We start from the raw sequence: 22,051 nt of genomic DNA, 5'->3' as shown, positions 1-22,051 counted from the left end.
TTTTTCACAATCTTTAGGGATATTTGAACTAGGCCCATTCTGACTTCTTCATGTTGGAAAGGGCTGTCACTAATATGGGATAGGGGAATAGAACTAGTTCATGATCTGGAGGTGCTGGAGTCTCTGGGTTTCAGGACTTATCTGGCCTAGGGACACATCTGGAGATTGTAAATTTCTGGAAAGTAATCATAGTGCATAGAAACTTTGAGAATCTCAGATAAAGCCTTAGGTGTTTATTAGGGTTGGCAGGAGTGCTTTTGGTTGGGGTTTGGCAAATCATGATATATAGCAATAGTTAGTTGAAGCTTGTGCAAGAGTGACCTCCAGAAGAGCCTCTCGACTATTTGAACTCTCTCAGCAACTGATACCTTATTTGTTACAGTTCTTTCCCCATTTTTGGTAAGGAAGACATTGTTGATCCCATGGTGCCAGGGCCAGGTTCATCCCTGGGGGTCATGTCCCACACTGCCAGGGAGACTTATACCCCTGGACTTCATGTCCCACATAGGGGGAGGGTAATGATTTCACCTGCAGAGTTGGGCTTAGAGTGAGAGAGGCAACAAAAGAGATCCTCTTAGGCATAAGTATAGGTAGACTTAACCTCTGCACTACAGAAATAAGCTTCACAAGAGCAAGCCTCAAAACCAAGGGCTTGTTCCACCACGGCAGCCATTGCAAGGCAGCAACCATGGCTCTGCACTACCCCAAGGCCGTGGTCCTCAACGAGGGCCATAAGGTGACCAAGAACATGAGCAAGCCGAGACACAGTTGCCGTCATGGGCTCCAAGTTTGTGCAGGACATGATCTGAGAGGTGTGCAGTTTCGCCCCCTACAAGCATGCACCATGAGCTGCTCAAGGTCTCCAAGGACAAGCAGGCCTTCAAGTTCATCAAGAAAAGGACAGACATCCTTGCCAAGGGAAGAGAATGGAGCTGAGCAATGCCCTCGCTGCCATGAGGAAAGTGGTCACTGAGAAAGACTCAGCCCCCTGTCTGCATGTAATAAAACCTTTACTGGAAAAAACAAACAGAAAGATCAAGGGTTTAAGGCCTTTTAACTTGGGAATCCCTAATGTTTGAGACAGATCGGTGGCTTCCCCTGTGGTAAAGCTTAATAGTTTCATATATTTTTTTCCACCTCTCAGGGACTTTGCCAATACTTTAAAGTTATCTGCTCAAAATACTTGGGGATGTATTTGGATATGACATTAAGCTATACAGAATTATAAGCCTTCATTTCCATTCTAGGCTCCTGTGTTTGGGTTGCGTAGATGCTCTATCCAGACAGATTGAGTTAGAGTATGTGCTACAGAAAATTCAGGTTTTGGAAAAAATAAACCTCTCTTTCTTTGGTCTCATAGAGTATGTGAAGTTCCAAAATATGGACAATGTCCTCCTTACCCCTGTATTCTGATTTACCTTAGTCCTGACCTGATCAGCTTCATTCTTATCTCTAATTGAAGCCTGATCTCTTTTTCAATTTCTTTAACAATTGTGTATGTGACAATACTGACTTTCAGACCTGCAGAACTCCTACTCTGAGTCTTAGGTGTCACACAAGTACCCAAAGTTCCAGGGAAATACCAGATTATACATATACAGCACAGCCTCTAGCCTCTCATAATCTAGAAATAACAATTACTGCTCTGGATAAAATGTGACTGCTATAAGAGCTTACAATCTAGGCTCCAACTTTCTTGTAAGTATTTTCTAAACGAGGCCATACAATATTTGCTCTTTTGTTTCTGGCTTATTTTGCATCACATAATGTCCCACTGGTTCATTCACAACATTGAATCCCTCATGACTTTGTTCCTTTTTGTAGCAGCATAAGATTCGATCACATGTATACACCATTGTTCACCATTCTACTTCTCAAGTCAGTTCATTCTTCAGCCACCTGCATCCATTGGGCATCATGTGCAATGTCCAAAGTCAATAGTTCATGTCTAACATTATCCTCACTTAGTGGTATAATCACTAACACTCTCAATTTTAGACAACATAGGCTCTTTGTTAGGCCTAGTTTATTGTTTTTGAGACCAGAAGAAAAAAACTAACATAATCTTCCTGCTTCTCTCTCCAAGTTTTTGCGTGATGGTGGAAGAAACTTGGTGGTCTGGAGGAGGAGCTGGAATACTGTAAAGCTTGGAGGACTTGCCTCAAGATAGCACAAACCATAGAACAAGAAGAAATTAAGACTGAAACAGGAAGAGTAACTTAGAGCTCCTTTTCAGACCACTCCCATTCTTGGAAAAGTTTTTCTCTCCCAAGATGTAATGATTTCTTTTATAGGATTGTTGGCCCAAAGGAAAAAGCCCGTCAAGCTGAAACTATCTGCACTGAGTTTCAGCTAGAATTTTTTTTTTTTTTTGAGGGGTGAGGGGAGTCTGGTGCTGATGAGTTCATTCTGAGATTAAGGGGATTTAATTGGAATTATAAACCATGGGCTTTATTTACTTAGGGGATGACATCCCAGGCTCCAGAAGGCCAGGTCCCAAGTTACCCCCTTCCTTTGCCTCATTTGCTGAAATCTGACTTTCCATATATGGGACTAAATATTTTAATTTAAGTCCTTGACCTCTAATGAACTCCAAGTGTGCTTGAGAGGATTATCACTTCCTCAGGGGCTGTAAACCGAGCGTGTGAAGCCTCGGAGGCTAGATAGTAATGGGGTGGAGAAAGACAAGGAGAAGACAGGGAGGTCTGTGGATTCCCACCCTGGACACACTGGGCCCTGAGAAGAAGGTTGGAAAGTTCCCAATTTGCTTATTCTTCCAGGACCTGGTTTGTCCAAAGTCCTGCTTTCACATGATTACAGTTCACTCTTGGCCCTGTGTTCATACGTAGGCGATCGACGCGCTTCACAATGAACACAAAACAAAGCTGTGATTTTCCTGGAAATGATTAGAGTCAACACTGCACGCGCTGGGGGGTGGTTGTGAGCCAGCAGAGCCTGGCTTCCTGCTCTGGGCTCCCCCGTGTAAAAGAAACAAGGTTGAGCATTGTAGGGAGACCAGCTGGGCAAGCGGAGAGCTGTGGCAGGGAGGGTGGAGGCTTGATTCTCTGGTGTCAGAGTCTCCTGGAAAGTCAGTGAAACCAAAAGCCCTACAGACATTTCCAATCCGCCAGGGAGTTGTTTGCAGGTGCGGGTTCCATTGTCTAATGCCATCACAATAATTGCATACCCTCTCCTCCTGCCCTGTGCATTCCCAACTCCCAGCCATTTCAGTGGCTCAGTTGTTGACACCATGTTTCTGGAAGTTTTCTTCTCATTAGAAGTTTCATTCGCTTCACCAATAGATTTGCTTTTTCCCACTTGTTAAGATGAATTCAAATCCCCTGACTCTCACTTCTCATGACTGGTACAATAGAAGAAAATGTTTCTTATTCATTTACCTACTTAAGTATTTGTACTTAAAACCTGGATTTTTATAGAACTTTTACCTCTATCGCTATAGGATAATTTTCCTCAGCACTAGAGATTAGTGTCCATGAGGTGTGAGTAGTAGCCAGATTAAATGAAATACAGGGGTGAGCCCGCCCTGCCATCATGGGAGTGAGAAGGCTTCTGGACCAGAAGTGGGAAGAGAAATGAAGCAAAGCTTAAGTGGCCGAGATATTTCAAATAGAGTCAGAGGTCATTCTGGAGGTTATTCTTATGCAGTATATACATAATCCTTTTCAGCTTTGATGTACAGGGAAATATCCGAAACTGTTAAACGGTAATCCAATAGCCTTGATTCTTGAAGATTAGTGAATAACTATAGCGCTTTTAAGGTGTGTTCATGTGAGTGTGAAAACCTTGTGACTGACACTCCTTTTATTCAGTGTATGGACTGATAAGTAAGAAAAAAAAGACAAAAAATAAAACGGGGGGAATAGGCAGTATGGGATGTTTTGGGTGTTCTTTTTTACTTTTATTTTATTTTTAATTTTTTTTTGCAGTAATGAAAATGTTCAAAAATCAATTTTGCTGATGGATGCACAGCTATATGATGATACTGTGAAACACTGATTGGACACTTTGAATAATTACATGATATATGAATATATGAATATATATCTCAATTAAAAATATATAATATGGGGTGGGCAATGGTGGCTCAGTAGCAGAATTCTTGTCTGCCATGTCCGAGACCCGGGTTCAATTCCCAGCGCCTGCTCATGCCAAAAAACATATAATATGGAATGAAAAAAAAAAAAAAAGAAATACAGGGCGTGAAAAGTTCTTTTCATGTGAAAGTTCTGAGTGGACTTGAAACTCTGAAGAAATGTTAGGGAGACTGATGATGAGTACAACAGGTAAGCAACCCCATGGCACAAAGTTGGGTACATTTATTTCTCTTTTAGCATGTGTGAGTTAGTAGGATCATAATAATACTTCCATTTGCTTTTAAGTACCAAGTAAACAAAACCTGGGCTTGCCCGAGAAAGGGCTCTTACATCAAGAAATTCCTTCTTGGCTCTGTGGAGGTGGAGGAAAACATGAAGGGAATCTTGAAAGCAGGGGTCTTGAGACCTAGTGTGAAGCAGTTATGGAAGGTATGGAGTATCCGGAGAACTCAATTCAGAATGTTTGCTGTGAACAGCATTGCATATGAGAAGGAACCTAAGGAACTAAAGGGAAAATAGGTCCTTATTCCGGTCAGAAGGGAAACCTTCAGACTGGCTTGTCCTTTTTTTCCATTAAGATCTTAGGAAAAAATCTATGGAACTGTACAACACAGTGAACCCTACAACCCTGGGCTATAGTTAATAGTACAATTATAAAAATGCATTTTCATCAATTGTAAGAAATGTACTATACCAATTCAAGGTGTTGATAATAGGGTGATATGTTGGAGCCCTGTATTTTATGTTTTTTTTTTCCTGTAAACTCATAATTTCCCTAACAAAAAAAATGTTACTGGGAAAGAAGATCTTATAGTAGTTCGGATTTGATTAATAACTAACATCAACACTACATTGTAAACACAAAATGAAACATTATTATTATAAGGTGTAAGTAAAGAACAATTAATAATATACATCTAATCTTTAAACACTCAATATACAATCAATGTGTTCTGATCAACAGTATAAACAATATAAAAGAGACTTGTTTTTCATTTGTACAGATATTGCTTTCTTCATTGCAAGACTTTACAATGTTAAAATGTACCATGTGTAGGAGCCATAAAGCTATGGCTTGAATGTTTTCAGAAATGAAGTTATTGCTGCATGTTATTAATTGGTTATATTATCACCTCTAATATTGGTCAAGAGATTCATAGATCCTCTTAATTTCCAAGAGATTATATTATACAGCAAGATGATTTTGTAGCCAAATCAGTTCAATTGAGTTGCTTTCCTTATTAAAAAAAAAGTATATGCATTAAAAAAATATATATATATGTATGTTTCCCTTGTAGTAGTTTTATCTACTAGGTGACAAGGTGGTGACTCTTAGAACTTCTGCTGGAAATTCAGCCAGGACAAACATAAGAGAGCATACATGGAAGAAAATATAACAACAGAGCTGAGTTTTTATCCCAGGTATAAATTAATGGAATAGATGTTAAAAATGTTTTTTAAACACACATATTCTCTTCTTGGGCTCTTATTTTTATAAATGCTGTAAAACTACTCATGTGATCCTCTTACCATCCACCCTTGTAAAATGCAACTGGCAGGTCACTGTTTCCTTTCGTCCTGGGAAATAAAGGTTGCTTTGTTGCTATGGAGAAGGCCACAATTTAGGGTTACCCAAGGAACAAGAATGCTCACTATCTTTATTTTACCATCAGGTCACCTTTAACAGAGACAGCAAGCTTAGGAAATGGAAAAAGGGTGGCTGTTCTGTATTTCCTTTCCTTTTCATCCTTTCCTTCTCGCTCATTCTTGGGCTACCATGTTGGAAGCTCTTTCCAGATTCCTGGCTCTCAGCAACCTGAGGCTGAGGTCTTTGTGGCTTAGAGTTCTCTGCATCTTGGACTCAACCCTCAGGGGTCCCTCTTTCAGTAGGATTTACCTGCAAGTTCAGGAACCTGTGGTTAAGCTCTAGGATGGTGGTTCTCTGCCTTGTTACACATGGGAATGGCCTTAGGGTTTCATAAAGTTGAGTGTCTAGCTTTCACCCCTAGAAATTCATATTTAATTGAGGTTGGTACTTAGAGTTTTTAAAAGCTCCCCAGGTGATCTCACTGCACAGCAGGGTTGAGACCACTGGCGCTCATGCTTAGAATTTGAAGTCAGTTGATGGATTTCATCAGCATATCGAGTATCCAAAATATACTGGATATTTTGAGGGCTTTCCTGATATTTTTTGAATAGTCTATATTGGTAAATACATAGCAATTGCAAATATAAAAATAATTTTTATAATTTTTATGAATTTTATAAATAAAAAAATTTTCACTGAAAGCTGTATTAGTGCATATAAACCAACCAAGGTTTATTTTATTGCTTTTCTTATATTTACAGGGTCATACTGGCAGTGGATTGGAGTATTGAATGAAGTTTAGTTTTTTCAGTAATGATAACAGACAGTAATCCCTTCTAATTAAATTGCCCAAACAGACTCAACAGAACCTGGTTCATACTAAATGTGCTCTATCTACATTTTCTAATTTTATATAAAAATGCTGATTCCCCTCCTTACACTGTTAATGACCTATCTTGGCTCTGCATGAGATTATAACTATGTTAGAAAAAAAGAGACATTTCTCTTGCTTTAATTTAATTCCTTTATAAAAAAAGTTTCATTTTCAAATTTTGATTTTATTACTGTTTTTCTAAAGTAAACTGTTACCTTTGTAGAAAAATGAGTATTCCTAAAAATGAACCTTACAAAGTTCAGTGCTACATAACACTGAACTAAAAATGTACCTTACAAAGTTCAGTGCTACATATTCCTCCCAAAAGTTACAAAACTAGATTTACATTTACAAATCCTGTCGGAATGTGTCTTCAGTCACCCTAGAATGTATACCCCAATATGGCAGTTGTAGCTGATCAAAGCAGGGATTTCTATTCAGCGATAATTATCTTGTAATAAAAATGTGTGCTTATCAAAAGAAAGAAATAAATGCAAAGTAGACTTTAAGGGCAACTTCAGCAGCTGTCACTTAAGAGGGAGCAAGCAGCTCATTCAGTGGGGGAAGAGCTTGATTTTTTTTATGGTTTATTTCTTAGAAAATGCTAAGTGTGCTAGGACTCTAGTAAGGCTCAGTTTTGTGTTATTTGCCTCTTTCACAATTAAGTACCTGTGACAATGAATTGGAGGGTTTTGCAATGTGGCCAAGTCTCAGCTACTAGCAACTGCAAATCGTTCTGTCTATCGCATCTGGAAATCTCTACTATACCTAGGTTTTTTTTTTTTTTCATTTTACTCTGCCTTTGGAGCACTGTATCAGTTCGTAGGTTTGTATGGTGAAAGATTTTAGAGAAAAGGTTTTCAACTCTGATTGCCCATTAGAATCATGTGGGGGAGGCCCTGAGCTTCTGATTTAATTGGTCTAATGGGGAACCCAGACATCATTTGCTTTAAACTCACCAGGTGATTGTAGTGTGCAGTGCAGATGAGACCTGGGAATCACCAGAGTTCTACAGCTCCATCTCACACGTGTACAACCTGAGGGCTGGGGAGCATGGGAGCAAGTTGAAGGTCACCTGGCCCAGTGCTGAGGTTTCCCAGTAGAAGCCTTTCCCTTTCTACCAGACTGGGAGGCACATCAGAATAGCCCCAGGGAGCTTTTAAAGAATCCCTGAGCCCAGGCTGCATCTCAGACAAATTAAGTCAGAATCCTTTTGGTTGGGACCCAGGAGATTCTGAAGACGGCCAAATTTTTCGTGCTTTTGCCAGTGCATGGTTATGTCTGTGATTTGGGGCTGTTAAAGTACAAAATTAAGAACTTTCAACAAATACTTTATCATCATCATCTGAGATATACTATAATGCCCCCATGGTGTTTCACTGTTATAAAATCAGTGACGATCTGGATTCTTACCAAATTTAACCTCTTTTTAATAGGGTATAATTATAGGGAGTCCTCAGAGTTTAAATGAGAACATGTATGCAAGGTTCATGGTTATTGTGAATGTGAGCTCCCAACTCTTCACTTGATTTACCCTGAACTATGTTTCCAAAGACCTGATCTGAGGGTGGGGCCACGGGAAAAGGTTTTCTACGAATTGACTGTGGAAGTAACAGTAGACAGATTGTCAGTGAGAAAGAAAGGGAGGGACAGATTCTAAACCTTGAGATATGTTCAGTTCGGGCTGTGATGCTGAAATGGTGGACCTCTGCTGAGCTATCCTGACCAGTCCACAATGAAGAGTGGGCGCCTTGGAGAGGGTTGGGGCTCTGTAGATCCCACAAGTTCCCTGCTCCTTCCTGGGCAGGCAGAGTGAGAACATTTTGGTCAACATGATCTTAAAATTAATAGACTTTAGCAACTAATTTTTCTGCAGGAAACGGTAAAAGGGGGGAAAACGTGAAATACAAGGAGAAGAAAGCTTGAATAGTTTTTGCTGTTTATTATGTTACAGTAAAATATTTCAAATTACAAAAATACTAGGTTTTCAATTGCTACAATTTGACTGGGTTACAATTGCCCTCCCTCAATCACCTATCTGTTCTTGATAAGTAAGTGATAGCAGAATAGACAGCATTCATTTCCCACATTCTGCAAAAGCTATGTTCTGAAGTGAATGAAAAATGAAAGCAGCTTACTGACAATGGCATGAAATTCTGAATTCTCAGAAATGTTCCTTAATTTTCTCACTAATCATTTTCAAAGAAGACATCCCTAAGTGCCCGATGAATGAATTCAGGGGGGCTGGGGAATGCTAAAGCCTAATTTCCAGGCTTGAGAAGAGTAGCTTGTTAGGATGACTTAACTCTGCTTTAACCCTACTTTATGAGCGGACTTCTGCAGATGCTTTCTGTTTCGAGTTTCCTCCTGGGAATGCACTTTCCATTTCCCTTGTGGCTTAAACCGTGGTCAGTTTTCAATTCTTATACTGCCTCCTTGATCTATGTCCCCAGGTAGAGTTGCTCTCTGTGCTATCATAGGGCTTGAGACAGGTGTGGCCTAGCCCTTGTCGCATAGTTTTAAGGCTATATTTATGAATTCATTTTTTTTTGCTGAATTGTGAGTTTCTTGGAGCCAATGATTATGCTTTTATCTATTTTGCTATCTCTAGTGCCTGGGCCTGGCTGGTATCGGTGCTTAAAAGTATTTGTGAATGTATGGAATTGAATAGAATATTGTTTTATTTCCATTGAGACAAAATAAAACATTGTGTTAATGAAACTCATCTATCAGAGTGTTCAATAAATAATTTAACAGCACAAGAAAAATTTTGCATGGGTGTGTGGCTGAAAATGTTTGTAGGCCAAAAATTGCATCGGAAGCATTTCTTCCTTGAGAAACTGGAAGAGATGGATGTTGAGACTGAGGACATTTAAAACACTTCTAACAAAGGACTGCCATTTAACCAGTCAGGTTGCAGGGACACACAGATTACAAAAAAGTCTGAGATCCTAACTAGCTGGATGCCCCAATTTATAGTGAAATTATTTTAGAAGGGAAAAAATTGTTTCTGCTAAAACATGTTTTGAGGTTGTGAAGAGATTTAAACTGTAATGTAACACTTGCCATTTAAATTCCACACTAAAATAATTTTCTGTTATTTCTGCCCATAAAAATGTACCTACAGTGCCATGGGCTGTAAGTTCTTGCATAGTTGCCAAAGGACTTAGAAACCCTTTTTCCCCCACCAGGGCAGAAAGAGGCTTTTGGGGCAGCTAACCTGGGAGGCAAAAGTACTCTTGAGTAAAAAAATTTAAAAGTGAAATTAAAAGAAAATTGTCTTCCATGAGTACCTAAATTAGTTTTGGAGGCAGTGGAGAAGGGAGCAAGGGGGGTAAGCTGAATGAGATTTAAGAGCAGCTTCATTTTGTAGTCTCCTGATATGTGCCCCAAAGGACTTGATGCATTTCATCTAAGACACAAACTTGAATCAAATGCGAGCTAGACTCTTAGCTATTTTCTTTTTACATGGGCAGGCACCAGAAATTGAACTCGGGTCTCTGGCATGGCAGGTGAGAACTCTGCCACTGGGCCACTATTGCCTGCCCTCTGCTATTTTCTGATGTACCGTCTTCTCTTGCGGTCGTTAGGACAGGGAAATCATATCAAGGTCCAAAACAATGGAATTCAAAATAAACAAGTAATTCTAATACTTGTGCTTAGCAAACACTGAACAAACAATGGAGAGTAAGTACCATGGAGACGTTTGTACAAAATTAAGTCTGAGGCAGAACTCCCCTACCTCTGTTTCTTATTTGCCCAGACAGGGAAAAGTGGCTTATCCTTCTGTACCTTGCCATGATTTGATACAGTACCAGTCAGCCTTGCTTAGAGCATGGAGGACTTCTTGTTTTTTTTCAACTACCTTGAAATGCAAGAGTCTTGAGGTGTAGCCGACAGAATCACATGTTAGCTGGAAGACTTGTAACCCATGCTCCTTGGTCACAGTTTGGCCTGGATCAACTCAGTGTAGCTGGTGCTATAGGCGAGCTTCTTCCTTGTTGGAAGAGCCCATTAAAAACAAAACCAATAAGGACAATTAAAAGCCCCAAGATTCCCAAGCAATGAAACTCCATATATGTATGTGGATTTTTTTTTTCTCCAAATATACCTCATCAAGAGGTAAACTTCTGCCCAAATGGACAACATTCTTGCCGGATGTGATTTTTTTTGAAAACTTCTCAGTTTGGAGAAAAGGAATGCTTCTGCAGCTTTTCAACTTGCACCAGAGTAGGGGGCACTTCCTGGTTGAAAAGCGGGCTGATTAGAGGAAACGGGCAAAATCAGTTCATGGGCCTGAGAGTTAACATGGACATGGCTATCAGTACTGTAGTAGCTGCCGCGGCTTGGTCCTGGGTGGCTGAAGAGTCTGGAATTTTTATGGCTGCTATCCTCCATCGTCATGCTCCAATAAATTCAGTGCTCGGTGGTGCGACCCTCAGGTACTCTGCATTTCCACCACAGGAACCTTAAAGAGGCGTTTGGCTTGGCTTCCTTGGGGAAGAAGTCTGTTGGTAGTCGGGGTTGTCCAGGCTAATTTGGTGGTTGCCTTTCTGGGCCCAGTAGACAGGGCTGTCAAATATGCCGTTGACACAGGAGGGCTGGGTGGTGTTGAGATACTCGGGGTTGTCCACTGCACTGCGTGGGGGTTTGGTAGTGCGGGTCTCTGCCAGGAGCTGGGTTCAGGCTGGTTGTGATAGACAGGGTTCTGGACAGAGCCTGCGGGCCTTTTGGGAACAGATTGGTTTATGTATTCTGAAATGAAAAAGAAATCAGAGGTGAATTGATCAGCAAACGCTCATCCCAAGCAGCTCATTTAGAACCTTGTGACCATTACAATGAGGCAACTAATGACAGAGGGTAGAGGAGTCTGGGGAGACCACTACTGCGCTTGGCTGCAATTGAATCGTGTTCTTTTCTGTATTCTTGAAGTGATGGTTATGTTTGTCTTTTGCAAAGTTAAATTTCTTAGAAGATAGCCTGCCTTGAGATGAGAAAAACAGAGAAAGAGAGAGAGACAGAGCAGTAGTGTATGTGTGTGTAGGTGTAGGGGGGCACATGTTGGGAGTGTCTGGAGATAAACCTTCAATTAGGAAACACATCCTTCCCAGGCCAAGACTGGAGCCAGGAGAAGAAACCCACTGGAGGAGCAGAAGCTAGAAATCAATGGAACCAAAAGAGAAAGGAGAAGATGCTGCCATGTGATGGAAAGCCAAGGCACCCTTAGATTAGTGGCCAACCAGAGTGCTCCCAACCTAGGAGTAAGCAGGCCTTCCAGCTTCAAAACTGGTGAAAATCTCTCCTGTGTAAATCTCTGAAACTGACTTTCCAATGATAGTTATAAGAAAGCTGTGCACTTCCGGGTCAAGATGGCGGCTTAACATCGTGCGCATTTTAGTTCTCCTCCAGAACAACTACTAAATAACCAGAAACAGTACAGAACAGCTCCTGGGGCCAGTCAGTGACAGCATACCCCAGTCTGGACCAGCTGGACGGCTCGAGCACCCCCAGAACTGTGGTGGCCAGTGCCCCTCCCATAGCCACTTCCTGGAGGGGAAAGGAAAGGACTTTACAGCAGCAGGGAGGGCACAATCAAACGCCAATTGTGGAACTAATTAACAAATTCTGACTACTAAAATAGGCCCCAGCTTAGGTGAACTGATCAAAGCAGAGGTTGCTCATTTTTGCCCCAGTGCCAAGGGGGCAGGACTGACAGAAAAAGGGGAAAAAAAAAAAAAGGAAACAGAGGTTTTGTGGCTGTGTATCTACAAAGGCTTGACTGCCTCTGGATACAGCAGCAGGACTTTTCAGTCTGCAACTGCCCCAGGCATAGGCAGAAACAAGCTCGTTTAAGGGCTTATCTGGAGCCCGTGCCTTCCCCAGGGGAGGGGTGAAGCCCCACCCAGGTGGAATCCCTCCCTCAAGGAATTCAGACACCAGGGCATGGTAATTTGAAGCCATTAAAATCAGCCTACAACCTCTCCTCTGTCTCCACCATGCCCCAGCAGGGAGAGTCTGCCAAAGTTAAAGGTACTGCATCATCTTATGCTGGTGGGGTCTGCAGTCAGACAAGCGCCACACACTGGGCAGGACAAGAAAAACAGAGTCCGGAGACTTCACAGGAAAGTCTTTCAACCTGATGGGTCTCACCCTCAGGGAAAACTAACGCAGGTGACTCTTTCCTCCTGATAGGAGGCCAGTTTGGTCTGGGAAAATCTGGCTGGGGTCAATAATATCTAAGCAGACTCTCCTAAGTGTGTGTGTGGAGGAAAGGCACCACACAAGCAGGGCAAGAAACAAGAAAACAAGAACTGAAAAATTCTCCTCTGTTAAACAAAACTTAAGCTAAAAGTCCAGATAAAGCCGAACGTAATGTCAAAGAACAGATAGACAACAAATTCATCCAGCAAGAAAACCCTAGGTAAAAGAAGTGAAAGCAATCTTCAGAATAAACTAATTAAGGTAATTAAATGCCTAGACACCAGCAAAAAACAACAAATCACACTAGGAAAACTGAAGATATGGCCCAGTCAGAGGAACAAACCAACAATTCAAATGACACACAGGAGTTGAAACAATTAATTCAGAATGTACGAACAGACATGGAAAACCTCATCAAAAACCAAATCAATGAATTGAGGGAGGATATAAAGAAGACAAGGAAAGAACATAAAGAAGAAACTGAAAGTCTGAAAAAACAAATCACAGAACTTGTGGGAATGAAAGACACAGCAGAAGAGATGAAAAAAACAATGGAAACCTACAATGGTAGATTTCGAGAGACAGAACATAGGATTTCTGAACTGGAGGATGGAACATCTGAAATCCGACAAGAAACAGAAACTATAGGGAAAAAAATGGAAAAATATGAGCAGGGACTCAGGGAATTGAAAGACAATATGAAGTGCACGAATATACATGTTGTGGGTGTCCCAGAAGGAGAAGAGAAGGGAAAAGGAGGAGAAAAACTAATGGAGGAAATTATCACTGAAAATTTCCCAACTGTTATGAGAGACTTAAAATTACAGATCCAAGAAGTGCAGTGTACCCCAAAGAGAACAGATCCAAATGGACATACTCCAAGACATTTAATAATCAGAATGTCAGAGGTCAAAGAGAAAGAGAGGATCTTGAAAGCAGCAAGAGAAAAGCAGTCCATCACATATAAGGGAAGCCCAATAAGACTATGTGCAGATTTCTCAGCAGAAACCATGGAGGCGAGAAGACAGTGGGATAATATATTTAAATTATTAAAAGAGAAAAACTGCCAACCAAGAATTCTATATCTAACAAAATTGTCCTTCAAAAATGAGGGAGAAATTAAAACATTTTCAGACCAAAAATCACTGAGAGAATTTGTGACCGAGAGACCAGCTCTGCAAGAAATACTAAAGGGAACACTAGAGACAGATACGAAGACAGAAGAGAGAGGTGTGGAGAACAGTGTAGAAAGGAAGACTAGGAGTAAAGGCAAAAAAAAGGAAAATTAGATATGACATAGAAAATCCAGAAGGCAAAATAGTAGAAGAAAGTACTACCCATGCAGTAATAACACTGAATGTTAATGGATTAAACTCTCCAATCAAAAGACATAGTCTGGTGGAATGGATTAAAAAACAGGACCCATCTATATGCTGTCTCTACTCAAAGGACACGAGGCCAAGGACACAAATGGACATTTGCACACCAATGTTTATAGCAGCATTATTAACAACTACCAAGAGATGGAAACAGCCAAAATATCCATCAACAGACAGTTGGCTAAACAAACTGTGACATTTACATAAGATGGAATATTATGCAGCTGTAAAACAGAATAAAGTTATGAAGTATGTAACAACATGAATAATCCTTAAGGACATTATGCTGAGTGTGATTAGCCAGAAACAAAAGGACAAATACTGTATGGTCTTACTGATATGAACTGACATTAGTGAATAAACTTGGAATATTTCTTTGGTAACAGAGACCATCAGGAGATAGAAATAGGGTAAGATATTGGGTAATTGGAGCTGAAGGGATACAGATTGTGCAACAGGACTGAATATAAAAACTCAGAAATGGACAGCACAATATTACCTAGCTGTAATACAATTATGTTAAAAAACTGAATGAAACTGCATATGAGAATGATAGAGGGAGGAGGGCTGGAGCATAAATGAAATCACAAAGAAAGATAGATGATAAAGATTGAGATGGTGTAATCTAGGAATGCCTAGAGTGTATAATGATAGTGACCAAATGTACAAATTTAAAAAATGTTTTTGCATGAGGAAGAACAAAAGAATGTCATTACTGCAGTGTGCTGAAAATAGATGGTACTTAATATTTAAAAATTTCAACTAATGTGTGAGATTAAAGCAAAAAATGTTATTTGGTACAAATCTATACTTTGACTAGTGCATCTCCTAATATAACTTATGTAGATAGTTGACTGAACACATTAAGTACATGGAACTTTGTATAGGACATGAGACTTTGTTGGTTTGTCCAGGTGATGCCCTGATGAATCCCAGAGTGATTTGATCAGTGAGTGGAAAAGTATTTGCAAAGTCCCCTTGGGGAATGGTGAGAACGGGGGAAAATTCAACTTCCTCAAGTTGAATTCTTGATATTCTCACAGGCAGTGTGGACAACCAAAGCTACAGGCTGAGCCCCCAGTCTTGCAGTTTGTTCATATGAAACTTAACCCCACAGGGGATAGGTCAAGCCTACTTAAAATTAAGCCTAAGGGTCACCCCCAAGAGAGCCTCTTTTGTTGCTCAGATGTGGCCTCTCTCTCCAGCCAACACAGCAAGCAGACTCACCACCCTCCCCCTGTCTACGTGGGACATAACTAGCAGGGGTGTAGATCTTCCTGGCAGCGTGGGACAGAAATCCCAGACTGAGCTGAGATTCAGCATCAAGGGATTGAGAAAACCTTCTTGACCAAAAAGGGGAAGAGTGAAATGAGACAAAGTGTCAATGGCTGAGAGATTCCAAACAGAGTCGAGAGGTTATCCTGGAGGTTATTCTTATGCATTAAGTAAATATCACCTTGTTATCCAAGATGTAATGGAGAGACTGGAGGGAACTGCCTGAAAATGTAGAGCTGTGTTCCAGTAGCCATGTTTCTTGATGATGATTGAATAATGATATAGCTTTCACAATGTGACTGTGTGATTGTGAAAACCCTGTGTCTGATGCTCCTTTTATCTACTTTGTCAACAGATGAGAGGAACATATGGAATAAAAATAAATAATAGGGGGAACAAATGTTAAAATAGATTTAGTTTGAAATGCTAGTGATCAATGAAAGGGATCAGTAAGGGGTATGGCCTGGAAAATTTTTTTTTTCTGTTTGTTATATTTTTCTGTTGTCTTTTTATTTCTTTTTCTGAATTGATGCTAATGTTCTGGGAAATGATCATGATGATGAACATGCAACTATGTGATGATATTGTGAATTGCTGAGTGTATGTGTTGGGAATGTTTGTGTTTCTTGTAATTTTTTTTAATTAATAAAAAATTAAAAAAAAGATCAAAAAAAAAAGCTCAGACTTAAAAAAAAAGAAAGAAAGCTGTGCAACTACAAATTCGAGGCTCCATTATCAAGACCCTTTCCAACACTGCATTCAGGGGAACACTTTAAATGGACCTTGTCTAAGTAGTGCCATATAGACTGTGTTAGTACTTTTGCTTTTTCTCCTTTTTCAATTTAAAGATGGTATATATGCATGCTTATGTGCAGCATTACACATTGTTTACCTCTATGTATGCATTGTGCTGGATGAACTATGTATCCTGATTTAGACATGTTCTTGATTTTAAGCCATATCCCTGCGGGTATGAACTCATGCATATAGGACCTTTTGAAGATGTTATTTTTAGTTAAGGTGTGGCTAACCAAAAAGGGTGGGTCTTAATCCAGGTCACTGGAGACCTTATAAAGAGAAGGCCACAGGGAAAAGCAGGAAGTCAGCAGGAACCTGGAAAGGAAAGGAGAGGACATTGCATGTAACAGGAAGCAACCTAAGGAACTCCAAAAGTTGCAGAAGCCAGAACCAGATGCCACTGGCCCTGAAAGGAAGCAAGCCTTGTAGCCTCTGAAACTGAGACAAATTCCTGTTATTTAAACAAACAAACAAAAAGAATGGATCCAGGAGAGGAAGAAGGATCAAACCGGTCACACATATCTCTATGTATGTATCGCCACTGTTTGTTTCAAATTCTAGAAAGACTGCAAATTCATTACTGAAACACATCTACAGCTGACTACCCGAACACCACTTGAGTGTGCAACACAAAGACCTTGAGGACACTGAGTCATTCTGAATCTATTTCCCTCTTACTCCCTTAATGGTGCCTCCAAATTTGCCATAGTCACTACCTCTGAATCAACATCGGACACTTTAGGTGGAAGGAAGCTTTTAGCTGGGCACCATGGGCCCATGTGGGTGTAAGCCAGCTGCATTGGAGGAGAAACAGGCACGTGTGACTGTTTCAGAGTGAGCCACTCACCTGGCACTGGAAGGAAACTATCGTCTATGTTGTCCTCAGTCAAGGCTCCTGTGGGGTCTGAACTGTACCGCTGCAAGAAGCTGTCTTCCTTGACCGGACAGCTCTGCTGGGGGAGGAAATTGGGCAGGTGAAAAAAAAATCCAAGTTTACTCTACAGGATGTTTTTCAAACTTCAATGTGTATAAAAATCCCCCGAGCTCTCTTAAAAACACAGATTGAGATTCAGGAGATCTAGAGCAGACCCTGAGTTTCTGCATTCAGACAACTCCACAGTGATGCCCACTACTGCTGGTCCATGGACCATATTCCAAGGAATGTGCTGTCCAATGGAACTTTCTGCAGTGATGCAAATGTTCTATAATCTGGGGGGTTCAATATGGTATTGGCTAGCCACATGTGGCTATGGAGCACTTGAAATACGTGGGGAGTTGCATTTTAAATTTTATTTAATTTTAATTAAAAAATTAAAAGAAAATTTAAATAGCCATGTATGACTAGTGGATTCTGTAATGGACAAGCCCAGGACTAGATCAAGGCTTCACTTTATCATGTCTAAGCATCATCCAGAAGGCTGGTTCAGATCACTGGGCTCCAACCCCAGAGATCTGGAATCTGTAGGTCTGGGATGGGGGTGGGGGTGGCCCAAGAATTTGCATTTCTAACAAGTTTTCAGGTGCTGCTGCTGCTGGTCTCTTCAGGGAAGAAACCACACAGGAAGGAAAGTCAGGATTCTTTTGGTCAAGATGGGCATTCTTCCTGGTACAAGAGAGCTATGCCACAGAGCTGCCATTTAATTCTGGTTTATTAGGTGTTCATACATACCCCATTTCTGTTGATGCAGGCCACAGTGGAATTGTTGCTGGTTGCACTCTGAAAAGAAAACAATAAAGTTGCTCATGGCATGCTTGTATATTCTCACCTAACTCCACCAGATGCACTGAGGTGCTTACTTTTTGTCTTAAACATCAGCTTTAGAAAAATGGGTTTTACTTCTGATTTAATTCTGTTCCTTAGCTGATTTAGAAAGATGACTATCTTTCCTTGCAGTGCAATGACATAATTAATCCACTTATTTGAGCCACTGATTTTGATTTTACCCTTAGAGTAAAGTTTACTTTCTTGTCTCTATGTGAATTCTACTAGATGAGTGTGGTTTTCTCTAAAGAACATTGCATTCAAACCAGTTGACAGCTTGAGTGAGAGTGAAAAGCTTCATACCAGAGAACTTAGGAGAGGGGTCCGAGAGGTTGAAGGACTATTGAAGAATCCCTGCTGTGGGATGAGGTACTCATCTGCATCTACAACATCTTCCATGTCCTCTTCATCCATCAGGGCACGATAAAAGTTTGAGTCCGTGGGGCTTGGCAAATGCATTCTTTCATCCCCCTGAAGCAGAGATTTTGAGACCATTAGACTGCAAGTGTCTCTATAGAGACTTTCCGGGTTCTTGGCTTTAGGGTTAAATTGTTAGAGGGTGCCTGTAGGTTTGCACATTTAGTTATGATAAAAACTCTGGGCTTTCTGAGGTGGAGCTGCTTTAACCAATTCCCTTTAAGGTGCCTGAAATGAAAATACTAACAATTTTTGATGTCTAAAAGCACCCATATGAAATACAAAAAAGCTGAGGAGGAAAAAAGGTGTGCCATTTATTGAGTATGAACTATGTGATTAGGCATTATGCAATACATCTCATTAATGTTAGGTCTTTGAATCTTTAAAGCAGCCTGGTGAGGCTGGTTTTACTATTCCCAAGTTAGGTGAGGTAAATAGGTGGCCTAGGGTGACAGACTGAGAAGCGGGAAAGTCAGGGATTTGAACCCAGGTTTGTCTGACCTCAGTGTCCTGCTTCTCCATTATATCAAGCTAAGGCTTTGGCCATTTGAAATAGGAAGAGGACACCTGGAACTTGGTGTGTCTGGTTATGCAGAGTTCAGAAGGGGATGGTGAAAATGGAGTTGCGTGGGTACCACTGATGAACTTCACATATTTCACTCTTTGGCCTCTGCTTTAACTGAGACTTGCTCTAATGCATTGGAGTTAATAATGTGACCTAGAGAAGGGGAAGGCCACGAGGGCACAGGAGGGAGCTCATTCACAGTGGATGCTGCTCAGAGGCACTTTGTTTCCCAGTGAGAAAGCAGTCGGAAAGTCCGGTACCTGAATGACAAGGTAGCGCTGGGGGTCCCGGGCCATTTTGGAGAATTCAATGATCAGTTCACGGAACTTTGGGCGGCTATCTGCATCTATCATCCAGCCTGGGGAACAGACGGGAGAAAAAAAGAAATGCAATGAAAACTCTGCAGCAAAGGTGAACAATGGTATTACTTTAAGGCATTCAAGATGAAGCCCTTTCAGAGAAACAAATGATGAAGAAGCTTAATCTTTGCCATAGACCTTTCAGGCTTGGCAAACTAGAACTGACCACTGCTGAAAGCTCATGATACCGTAACCTGTTTAAATCAGCGTGATGTAACATCCTTTTGCTTTTCTATGTTTTACTCTTCCTAGGGCCAGCATGCCTGGGTTAACACTGTCAGTGAGGCAGGAGCTTCACCAACCTTGATCTCTATTTGTGGGAAACTCTCATTGCAGGCTGTCCTGTATCTACTCTACCAGATCATGTCCTCACTCTGCTTTCACTTTCATTTATACTCAGCAGTCTTTTAAGCTGGAAAGCAGATTCAATTTAGGGGAATATAAAGGCTATAAGGAACTTGGGATTTGGCACTCCCTGCCTCCCCCCGCCCCATACACACTGGTGCTTTCATTGTGCAATACTCTCAGTAATCATGTATGCCCGTCAGATGGGTGAGTATTTCAGTATCTTCTTTAGGAGGGAACTTTTGTTAATTGTACATTTGATTATAGAGTGATTTAAGTTTAGATTAACAGGCTGGAGAAACAGCTATTGACTGGAAACTCTTGTGCATATTGAGGGTTTGCATCTATTTGCCATCAGCAGACTGTCAAGATATTTTAAGGCAGAAGACAAATCATATAACCTCTCTGGACCCCAGATTCCTCACTCAGAGCAAGGAAGTTAAAATAGATAAAGTTTGTGGTCTAAGGTTCAGAAATGCATGAATATTTATATTAACTTGGCCCCATCACATATTCTCCATGCTACAATCTGATGTAAATGCTTATCACATATGCAATTTTACCTCCACAGCCTACTGAACTTGTGATCCTGGTGGAATAACAGCATCAATCAAATTATTCCATCTTATTTGGATTAAAATGTTTAAATGCCAAACTGCAGAAGACCTCACATAAATTCACTGCTTGGAAGGATTAACCAGCAATGTTGATTCTATTAGCCTCACGCGGTTACTCATTGTTAGGTATTTCAAAACATTCAGTTTTGGGTAACAGTCTTCAAGATGTGGGGCAGCCTGGCATTTCAATGAGCAGCCCAGAGAATGGAATATTTTGGTGTAATGGCTTATGGAGGACATTTATTTGTTTGTAAACGTGGGTAAAGGTCAGATCACCATGTTTAAGGAGTCAAGTGAGCATTTTCTGAAGACTGCCTTAAGGGCTATTTACAAATGGTTCTGGATTTGTGTGTCTGGCTTGAACACTATGACAGCATTTCTACAGGGAATCAAAGCTCACATTGGTATAACTAGGAGTAGCAAGGCCTTTGTGGGCACAAAATGGCATTCAAGTGCTGTGGCCCAGCTGAGCCAGTGTGGATGGCCACTGGGCCCACTCACATTTGACCATGATCATGTAGACGTCGATCGTGCATATGGGTGGCTGGGGAAGGCGTTCTCCTTTTTCTAGAATGGATGAGATCTCACTCGCAGGGATTCCATCGTAAGGCTTGGATCCAAAGGTCATCAACTCCCAAACCGTGACACCTGAGAGGGTGATGTGAGCAAAGTAAGTAGTCACTTTATGAGTCAATAATAGTAATAACTTGTTTTTATTCATCACTTTTTATTAGTTTCTAAGTCATCAATATTTCTCAAAAACCTATTGCCATGTAGTATATCCATATAATGGAATATCATTCAGCTGTAAAAAGGAATGAAGTTCTCATACATGCAAAAACGTGGATGAATGTTTTAGACATCATGTGGTGGGAAAGAAGCCAGGTACAATAGGACAAATATTCTATTAGCTCATTGATATGAAATGCTTAGAATATGCAAATTCAAAGAGTCAGAAACTAGAGTACAGGTTACTAGTTAATGTCTAATTGGTGCAGTTTCTGTTTGGGGTGATGGAAGGGTTTTGTGATGGGTGGTAATTGTGAATGCCATTAACAGCACTGAATGTGGTAAAAAGGAAAAATTTTGGGTTGTATATATGTCACTAGAATAAAAATTTAAAAAGAAAAAATCAGGTCTAGGACTGCACAACACAAACAGTGAACTCTAGTGTAAACCATGGACTATAGCTAATAATACAATCGTAATAGTATCCTTTCCTCAGTTTTAACAAGGTACCATAAAATGCAAGGTTTTAATAATGGGAAGAGTAAACGGGAACTCTGTATTTTCTGCATGATTTGTATGTGAGCCTACAACTTCTCTAAGTAAAAAAAAAAAATATTAAAAAATAAAAACAGCCAAAATGTCCATCAACAGAAGAATGGCTAAACAAACTGTGGTATATACATACGATGGAATATTATGCAGCTTTAAGACAGGATAAACTTATGAAGCATGTAATAACATGGATGGACCTACAGAACATTATGCTGAGTGAGTCCAGCCAAAAACTAAAGGACAAATACTGTATGGTCCCACTGATGTGAACGGACATTCGAGAATAAACTTGGAATATGTCATTGGTAACAGAGCCCAGCAGGAGTTAGAAACAGGAACAAGAAGTTAAGATGATTGTCCCCCTTAACAAGGGGGGCAGGGAGGCGAAGAGAGAGGAGCAGCCGCAGCAAGAAAAACACTTTTTCCTTGTCTTTTCCAATGCCACTTCATTGATGCGACCCCTTGTCATCTATTG

At 40.6% G+C, this 22,051-nt stretch overlaps 1 protein-coding gene and 1 pseudogene across 1 annotated transcript in view; one reads left to right on the top strand and one right to left on the bottom strand.

Moving 5' to 3' along the window:
• Positions 1 to 688: 688 nt before the first annotated feature.
• LOC143680944 (large ribosomal subunit protein eL36 pseudogene) lies at positions 689 to 1,079 on the top strand (annotated as a pseudogene).
• Positions 1,080 to 8,939: 7,860 nt separating this feature from the next.
• The window catches only part of EGFR (epidermal growth factor receptor), a 212,876-nt gene continuing 199,764 nt past the window's right edge, over positions 8,940 to 22,051 (bottom strand). Inside the window, 10 exon segments of the mRNA XM_077119335.1 lie at positions 8,940 to 11,047; positions 11,049 to 11,088; positions 11,091 to 11,221; positions 11,223 to 11,261; positions 11,263 to 11,332; positions 17,078 to 17,183; positions 17,900 to 17,947; positions 18,296 to 18,463; positions 19,235 to 19,332; positions 20,797 to 20,943. Coding sequence (XP_076975450.1) covers positions 10,978 to 11,047; positions 11,049 to 11,088; positions 11,091 to 11,221; positions 11,223 to 11,261; positions 11,263 to 11,332; positions 17,078 to 17,183; positions 17,900 to 17,947; positions 18,296 to 18,463; positions 19,235 to 19,332; positions 20,797 to 20,943 — 917 coding nt within the window. The 3' untranslated portion in view covers positions 8,940 to 10,977.

This window comes from Tamandua tetradactyla, chromosome 1 (genome assembly GCF_023851605.1).
Source record: "Tamandua tetradactyla isolate mTamTet1 chromosome 1, mTamTet1.pri, whole genome shotgun sequence".
Lineage (NCBI taxonomy): Eukaryota > Metazoa > Chordata > Mammalia > Pilosa > Myrmecophagidae > Tamandua > Tamandua tetradactyla.
The sequence above is the reverse complement of the archived record's forward strand: the minus strand, read 5'-3'. Positions and strand labels throughout refer to the sequence as shown.